Raw genomic sequence first — 9352 nt, forward strand, 5'->3', positions numbered from 1 at the left:
ATAGTAAATTAAATTTTGTCTTTAATTTGATCAAAAATCTAATTTTATAATAAAAATAAATAAATTAAAAAAAAACACCAATATACTTGAATTGAATTTTTAATTAAAGGGCTTTTACTGTATGAACAAAAATAATGTATAAAAAATATTTTGAAATATATTTATATTGATTGCATTTATGCACTGAAAATGTTACTTTTTACACTTTGCATGTTAACAATTTACTAATTACTAACAGTTGAATAATGTATTTTATAATTTATTTAATTATAACATAAGTACCTCAGTAAAATATAAGTTACCAAATGCTTAAAATTAGTATTATATTTTGAATATGAGTATTTTTGCCTTTTAAAATTAAGTGTTGCTGTGTAATATAAAAAATAAAAAATATATTTGAGTTGCATTGTTTTATTTATTTAATTATTGAATCATGTCGTTACCAGTCTTCTTGATATTTTCATGACAAAAATATTTAAAAAATTAACAATAACTCACTTTATCAATTATTTACTTAAGATTAATCTTTATTACAAAATTTTATGTTACAATATGTTATTCGGCGGTAAGTAAGAAAGCCTGTGTTCCCCTCAGCTTGAGGTTACAGCAAGCGGCTTCCACTTTCAGGACGCTCTGTCTCAGCGTGGAGAGCTTGTGTGGCATGTCCCTGTGGCAGTTGGTTCTGAAACCTAGAAAATAACACCTTGTTGAGAATGGTAGATAAAAACCTCAAATTATTTACAACGGAGGCCCTGTTCTAGACCCATGTAGTAACAAGGGTTAATCATTGGACACCAAAAGGCTGAAGGCCAGTAGGTTGTGAATGTAGCCGTCCATGGTCATCCAAACAAAACTTTCTTCAAAGGAGTATGGGCGTACATAAACCGCCGTGCTTATAACTAAAGCCCGGTGACATTTATTTATGAAATGGCACTTTTACTGCTATTTGTGGTTATATTTAAACACTAAAATTACACTTCATATCATTTTTCTGTTTTACCCAGGACATTTTACTTAAAATAATTTGTGTGGCATCATAGTAATGACACTGTCAAAGAAAACTTATGAAATAAAATGTCAATAATTTTTATACAAAACATGGTATAAATATATTTTTATTCGAGAAGTATCATTTGATTTATAATATATTGCTTATAGCATTGACTATTATAAAAAATTATAAACAATAAAAAAAAGAAAAAAAAGCTCACTCCCCGGATCAGTTTTGTCCGCAGAATGATTTAGTATAGGGTATACCAAAACCAGCTTTTATTTTCATTGCGTATTTTCATAAAATACTACCTCAAGGGCGCTTCAATAATACATATTTTATAAATTTTCGCCTAGACTGTGTTGGCAAACATTCATATTTTTTACGAAATGTCTAAATGGCAAAACACAAAAATAGATAAACTAAATCAAAAGTCGGTTATCTATCCCCAGTATCAGTGAATTGTCTGATGTGAACACTTACTCAGGAATCCGGAGTAGAGGTGCTGCATGATGTCCTTGATGAGGAAGCAGGAGTCCAGGTCCCCGGCGGCCACACTGTTGATGCACAGCCTCATGAGCTCCCCCGTGTAGTCGGCCACTCCCAGCATGAAGTCCATGGGGTTCAGCAGACTGCGGATCTTCTCTAAATTCTCCTGAAAAGACATCATACTCAATGTAGAGTAGCTAAACTTCCAGTCAACAGTTCTGTTAGTATAATTTATATTTGAAGGAATAATTTTGTGATTTTCCATTTTATAATTAAAAATAACTTTTAAAATTACCATAAATATTTCATTAAAACATAATTATTGTATAATGTCTATCGGTTTTGAAGCTAATTGCTTCTTTTTCAAGACTGATTAAGACAATTTTTTTTATATATAATGGCATTGCATATAGAATATATTGTTTTTGCCAATGTCAAGTTAATTTAATAATATTGCTGAATTATAAAATATGATAGACTTATTATTAAACTATAAATTAATTCCGTTTAATTAATAACTAAAAGTTTGTAGATAATTGGATTCCTGCTCGCCAGGATGAGATGGATATCTGTAGGGAGGGGAATAAGCGATTAATTAATATTAAGACTATTAATCGGTCTTGAAAAAGAAGCTGTTGGCTTCGAAACCGGTAGACATTATAATTTAGTTATACTAAACTGTTTATAGTGATTTTAAAACAAAGTTATATTTTAATTATAGTTCTGTTAGTCTTCATTTGATGACCCGGTTCTGCTCCGTTGAATTGGTCTTAATGTGGTGGAGTACGTTTGATGGGATGAACATGCCGTAAGTGAAGGAGTTCAGGGTGAAGGACATCGCCGCTATTTGGAAAAGGAAATAGAGAAGGAATAGCAGGTACAATAGAATAGAGAAATGAGAGCAATGGTTAGTTTGCTAAAAAAAATATTTTTCAATCTCAATAACTGGTTTATAATATTGTGATTATATATTTACTTCTACATATTTACCTTCTTTAATTCCTGTTCATTTAATGCATCCACGTAATCATTCACGGAACTGTTTCAGTTAATCTAGATTTCGGTTGAACCAAGTTCGGTCAACCGGGGTTTTTGCTATGAAATGTTAACAAAAAATTATAAATCAATAGAAGGGTTAGTCTCACCGTTTCGACCGTATAGTCTGCCAGGAGTGTCCACTGCGGCAGGTCTCCCTTGGCGGGGCTTGTCCTCATGTGGTTCAGCAGGCAGACTGCCTCGGCGAGCTCCTGCAGCCCGTTGGAGAGGGGGTAGTAGCCCCCGGACTCCTTGGCTGCCCGCTGCAGCCCCCCACACACCAGCGCCTTCACCCGCTTCTCGGCCAAGTCTAGACCATTCTCTCTGTCTTCACTCCTGGGAAATAGCATTAATTTGGTTGAGATTTCCGGCTGTCATTTCTTAATGGAACTGCATTTTATCAAAGTAATATTCAAATTTATTCTGTTTTTCTTTAAGTTCCGTTGGTGCAAACCACAATTTCAGGGCTGCTATTACATTTTTACTAATAATTTTACATTATATATCTCCTTCTTCGTGTATCATGCGATTATCTCTCGAGTTGAGAGTATGTGTGGGGACACGGGGGTGTTGGGTAGCTCTAAACAGTATCTCGGCTGTTCTATTCCCCATCCAATTTTGTATATTTCGGAGCCAGGATATCTGTCTTCTGCTCATACCTCGTCTACCTTCTAATTTGTCTTTTATAATTGGGTGCAAAAGCTTGTACCTCTCTTCTTTAAGCACATGCCCCAGATAGTACACCTTCCGGACTTTGATATCAGCTACTGTCTTCCTACTTTTGCTCTTTTGAGCACATTTGTGTTGTTTACCATATCGGTCCATAGAATGCGTAGAATTAAACAATGATAGTTGGTTCATATTGCTGATCTTAAGAGCGACCAGAGCATTTCGTCGTAACATAACATGTTACGATGCGAGCATTCAGGCAGTTAGTACACCGAGCCGAGCGCTCCATCTATAGTTTCGGATGCTCGCTGATGCTCACCGTGAGCGATGTTACAACGTTATGTTACGACGAAATTCCACCTTAAGGGTCCACGACTTTATCTATGATATAGTAAAATAAATGAAGTCCATAAGAAAGTATTAATCGATCGAGTTGAGATAAATTGTATTTAAATTAACAGATGGCAGCATAGAAATTTGTATTAAAAATGTAAAACGTTTGTTACATGGAATCAGAGGATTGTATTCTATATAGGCAGAAAAGCAGCGCCTACCCTGGATTACTTGCGTTTTATAAAGAAACACGACCAGTGCCTACTATGCCTTATCCTTACCCAACCCTACTGCCTAACCTCATTAAAAACTCTGCACGCCACTGCATGGAATATATACATGTTAAGAAAATTAAGAGTAATATGGTTGTCCTTTCATGGGTATGTGAATATTACAGTGTAAAAAGTGATTATTAAAATCAGGCAATGACAGGTACGAAAACAAATACTTATACCTCCATATTCCCATCTCAATTATTTAATAGGAAAGTTGAATTACTTGATGAGTGAATGTAGAAAGAAGATAATCCTCTTGCTTTCGATGGTGACATCTCGACTTATCTTCACCAGCCTCTCGTAGCGATCGTGCCGTGCGTCCAGCTCCGCAGCGTACTGCCGAAATGATGATATCACCTCACTCTCCTTAACTTCCGGCTCTTCTGTTAAACACAGAACTATGAAAACTTAAATAAGGAATTAATTAGGAGAGTGAATGCTGGGAACAGAGTGACAGCTGCACTGAGACAGTTATAGCAAATCAAATGTAGTCCTGGTTCAACCCTAATGTATGAAACCATGGGGTTGGCAAAGGAACGATGAAGGTAGACTGAATGCAGTTGAAATGCGTTCTCTCAGACGAATGTGTAGCAAAATGACGTATAATTTATAACTTCTATGTTTGATTTGTGATATATATTGAAAGAATGTAAGCATGATTTATAAAAATTAAGACGCTTCTTAACCTTTTAATTCTGGCATTTTTTAATATTACGACACGACTTGTATTATTTGCGTATTCTATTATTTACACAGGAAAATAAATATGACTAGAAATTCAAAACATAAAACACATGTCAAAATCAAAAGTAAAGCATAATAACATTTGGAAATGTGTTCAGAAACTAAGAGCAATCATTGTGGTCGAATGATGTGAAGTTAACAATTTAATCGAAATGCGAGTTTTTCTAAGTAGGATAAAATTCGTTACGTACGCATGTCTTAGTTGAAAAAAATATCAAAATGACATAAACTAAAACGTCTTGACATATTTTGACTTAATAGTGAATGGAAATTTAAGCGAACTTTTGCGGTAGAATTTGTATGTATTTGAGGTTGCGTTTTTATTGTCAAGGTCGTTATACACGTTTTGGCGTATCAAACAAATACATATTTAAAAAGCCAACCGATCCATTTTGTTATAATTATTCTTTTTCTCTGTCAACTAGCCTAGAAAAAAAGAATGCGTAAGATTTACACTAACATAATTATAGGGAAGATTGAATACGCCGAGGACCTGGCAGAAAATAAACATGGTGACTTCACAACAATGGAGTTTTCTGGACAGCGGCGCAGGACCGCGAAGCTTTTGCCATAGTGATCGCCAACGTTGGTGGGACCTGACAAGGCACGCGAAGAAGAGAAGATTTAGATCTTGTACTCATTAAACGTAGACGGGTAATATATACACGTGTGACTTTTTCTATTGAATTTTTGACTAGTCCTTCGAGTCTCTATTGGCATATTGAACTGCGCTGACAGATTTATATGAGTATGACGGTAATAATAAATAAAAGTATAAAGAAATCCATCCGAAAATGGATTATTGCTATAAAGCAGCCAGTTTATTTTCAAAAATAAATTCATTCCGGCAAGCGCGATCGTTTGACGAACGCTCGGAAAAATCGAACATATGTCAGTTTTAGAGATATATTTTTTGTTTATGGTATTATTTTATTCTTTTCTGTCAAACGGTGTGACTTTTTTGTGACAGATTGTGACAAGTTCGTCGTATTAGTGTTATTGGGACACGCTTTTTACCAAATTAACTTATTTTTTTTACGATCAAGTTTATCTCAACACAAAATGAATTTAGAAATTTACTTCGAAAACTTAAGAATAGCGTGCGTTTCAACGGATTCATCTACCGCTGAATATGCACAGCTAAGACGTTTGGTTTCCAGTATTACGGTAAGTTTCACACTTGTTTTGTTCTTATTTTCTAAGGTTCACTGACGACAGCAAGTAATAATATAAACTAGACACCAAGTTTCTAAAATATGAGGTAGAGTTCAGACATTCGTCACTCTAATAAGACATAATGGTGGCCTTTCTCTACATATAGCTCGCAGCAACCGATATCGTCGATCAATATGTGGACTGATTATAAAATATTTGGTTCATCTCTACTAGGTTTGCGGATTTGTAGCGTAGACAAGAAACCACAATAAAGTTTTGAATAAGTGACACGAGCAGGAGTTACCCAAGGGCGAATTTGTGGCGTCACAATTTCCCTTCTCATAAAAATAATTCAAAAGCTGCTATCTTTGTCCCATCTAATGGCTGTAGAACCACAAAAAACTTTCATTTCATTTGCTTTCTAAATATTTCCATAAGTGACTACCAATTTACCCCTGCATATGGAAATATGTTGAATGTCCCCATCAACAGCACCAAAGCTTGCTTTTCATTGAAAAGCGTTCTTTTTGAAGGACAATTTTGTTATTGTACATACTTCACTAATGGAACTACTAAAAATAAAAATATAAAAACCACATTCAATTATTTTGATCCCTCCAGGATTCGAACCTGGGACGTTACAATGTCAGCGAAATGCGTCAACCAATGCATTATGGGGGAAATTAACCCTTCCATTCCTGTGATGTGTAATTATAACATATTGCTTGTAATAACTTTAATATCTCGATAAAAGTAATAAATACTAGGTTCAGATTTTAGGTATTCCTCCGTAATACATTTATGCATTGAATGATTTTTTTTTGGTAACAATTATCTTATCAGGCACATTGGAAAATTAGGAACATTGTGCAATATAGTACTGGCCTCAACGGTAGAAAAGGAGGAATTGTCCAATGTATATGAATATTATATACCAATCTCTTTGTTAAGTCTTAACTATTATGTACATAATTATAAAATCCTGTCGTTAGCGGTCTGCAGGCATAAAAAATATCTGTCCAAAACTACAGTGCCAGATGCCCGAAAATAATTAAAATTTCAGAATGTCCCCGAGTGTGATCTGTACGCGACCCAAGACGGGCGGCCCGTGGCGGGCGCTGTGTCGGGCGCGGCCCCGCTGCGCTGGGCGGCTCGGCTGCGCGGCGGCAAGGGCGGGTTCGGGTCCATGCTGCGGGCCATCGGGGCGCAGATCGAGAAGACCACCAACCGGGAGGCCTGCCGCGACCTGAGCGGGCGGCGCCTGCGCGACATCCGCGAGGAGCAGAGCCTGCGCGAGTGGGCCGCCTCCAAGCCGGACAGGCTGCGCGAGGCCAGGAAGAAGAAGGAAGACAGACTCAAGAGGTAGGAACAATTTGTTTTTGTGAATCAATTCAAAATGGCAATGATCAACTTTTATGATTTATATTTGAAGCACTAATTTTGTGATTTTCCATTTTATAATTGATAACTACCTATTGTGCAATGTTATTATATTAATTAGTCTTGATAAAGAAGCGCTTAGCTTCGAAACCGGTAAACAATATAATTAAGTTAAAATAATTTTTTTACAGTGATTTTAAAACAAAGTTACATTTCAATTATATATGATTAACTTTTAACTTATTGAAGAATATGCTTTGTGCCAGACGCATGGTGTAGACTGCACAATAGGTGTTAGATGGGTCTTGTCTGCCGTTCATATTCGTGTGGACGACCCCATGCTTACGAAAATGCAGGCAGTCTTTTTTCCTATTAACATATTGAAAGCTATTAAAAGCTGTCCCACTGCATTCCTGACAGAACCTCTCTTGCAAAGCAATTTTTTGGTGTTGTTTTATGCACTAAGTTGCGAAATTTACAGAAAATGTGAAACAAAATTGTATCCCAATTTTACTGTGAATTATATATTTAACCTGTTAACCGGGCGGTCCGCTGTCCAATTACGTAACTTGTAACAGGCGCGAATACTGACTCACTCCGTGTCTTAAATTCATGTGGAGACATGTATGGATGGCTAATACCTTTGTTGTTGGAAAAATATACGTCCCGCCTGTTCCAGGGCGCAACATATATTTCAAGGACGTATTCATATGCCCTACCCATACCTGATATTGTTTACGTTTGACGTATAACCCGCCCGGTTAACAGGTTAAAAGCTTTCAATATCCCAATCACTGCCAATCTAAATAAATACAACTTTGTGAAACCACCACCAAATTTTCTAGAAGTGACTGATTCCGACCTGACGTTGGCCAGTACGCGGACGTCTCCACAGCCCCGACTAGCATAGCAGACATACACAGAACAGCGCAAAGACATGTGCAGAAAATGCTCAGTCATCATATTTCCCATTCAACCATTATTCATCGACACTATTACGGATCCCTTTCACAACTTAGGTTTTTTTTTCACATTGAATATGTGGTTTATCATAATATGTGTTTTGCAGGTTATGTGCGGTGCCGAGCCACGAGTTCCAGGACCCGGCGTACGAGGAGGCGCGGCGCCGCCTGGAGGAAGAGGGGGGCGCCGCGCTGGAGGCGGGCGTGGAGGCCCGTACCAACCCCACCAACTTGCCCAGCAAACCCAAGAAGCGCAAACCCAACCTGTGGTAACTTCACCTTTATTCTACTACACACGCAAGTGTGCTTTCTAGAGATGGCCATTGTGCTTAACCACTTAATGCTTTTGAACGAGCTGTGTTTGTGGACGGCACATGTGTCAATCTGAGAACTGCTTGTGTGTTTTAATTTGTTTGCATTATATAATATAAACCACCCAATTGAGTTTGCCATTTGCCGCTTGACACTTTTTATTAGAAATTCTTCAATGATTCAGCAAATTTTATTTATTTTTATAATTAGACTTTTTTTTTTTAATAATTGTATATAATATCAAGGGGTATGTTGAGAATTGAGTTTGTCCACCTCCATAGTGTAGTGGTTAGCGCGCTAGGTTACCATGCTGGAGGTCCCGGGTTCGATTCCCAAGTGGGTCAAAATAAATATTAGTGATTTTTCAGTCTAATATTTATTTAATATGACCCTGGACTGGTACCTGCAGCGGAAGGCTGATCACCTTTCCTTCGTGTATTTAACGATCAAGATAACACTGCTTCTATACGATGCAGTGCCCTATGCACCATTGGGGTGCGGATAAGGGTTAGAAGAAGAAGAAGATGTTGAGAAAGTAGTAAAGGTGTTGCCAGATTGTAAAGACCGCGACGCATCACATGTCTGACTCACGAGTTGTTTTTTTTTTCTAGGATTGACGAAGACCTCTCGGACATGTCATCCAGTGAGTCGGGCTGCGAGGACGCCTCTCCGGCTTCCGGAAGTGCGGAGGAGATGGAACCTGCTTGCACCAGCTCCAAGGGGAAGGGCGTCGGGAAGCGCTCCCGCCCCGACCCCTCACCCTCCTCCGACCCCGACTCCACCAGCAGTACTACCAACATGACAGATGGACAATCCAAACTCGATGTCAAGTCTTCAAAAGACAAAGTAGATGATAGCGGAAATGAATCCGATGTTAAAACTGTATAATTATTTTTATTTATAATTTTTTTCATGTTGTGAATTAAGAATTTAATAAATATCATATTTTTAATCATACAAGTTTATTTGACTTCTCCCTATCCTTTTCCCTGAACTTAAAAATACAT

General features: G+C 37.3%; 2 protein-coding genes across 2 annotated transcripts; one reads left to right on the forward strand and one right to left on the reverse strand.

The window, feature by feature from the left end:
- Window positions 1–86: 86 nt before the first annotated feature.
- Window positions 87–4652, reverse strand: Trax (Translin associated factor X). The gene is made up of 5 exons (XM_088261278.1): window positions 4479–4652; window positions 4016–4175; window positions 2626–2851; window positions 1475–1646; window positions 87–689 (listed from the first exon to the last, which is right to left on the reverse strand). Exons 1-5 carry the CDS (start codon window positions 4492–4494, stop codon window positions 556–558), a joined length of 708 nt encoding a protein of 235 aa, XP_088117404.1. The 5' UTR covers window positions 4495–4652; the 3' UTR covers window positions 87–555.
- An 815-nt stretch (window positions 4653–5467) lies between these two features.
- LOC148308742 (splicing regulator SDE2) lies at window positions 5468–9300 on the forward strand. The gene is made up of 4 exons (XM_088261208.1): window positions 5468–5703; window positions 6755–7053; window positions 8141–8302; window positions 8957–9300. Exons 1-4 carry the CDS (start codon window positions 5599–5601, stop codon window positions 9231–9233), a joined length of 843 nt encoding a protein of 280 aa, XP_088117334.1. The 5' UTR covers window positions 5468–5598; the 3' UTR covers window positions 9234–9300.
- The last annotated feature ends 52 nt before the right edge of the window (window positions 9301–9352 follow it).

The sequence above is a fragment of the Brachycentrus maculatus genome, unplaced genomic scaffold, assembly GCF_059751285.1.
Source record: "Brachycentrus maculatus isolate JH-2025_06_01 unplaced genomic scaffold, ASM5975128v1 h1tg000152l, whole genome shotgun sequence".
Lineage (NCBI taxonomy): Eukaryota > Metazoa > Arthropoda > Insecta > Trichoptera > Brachycentridae > Brachycentrus > Brachycentrus maculatus.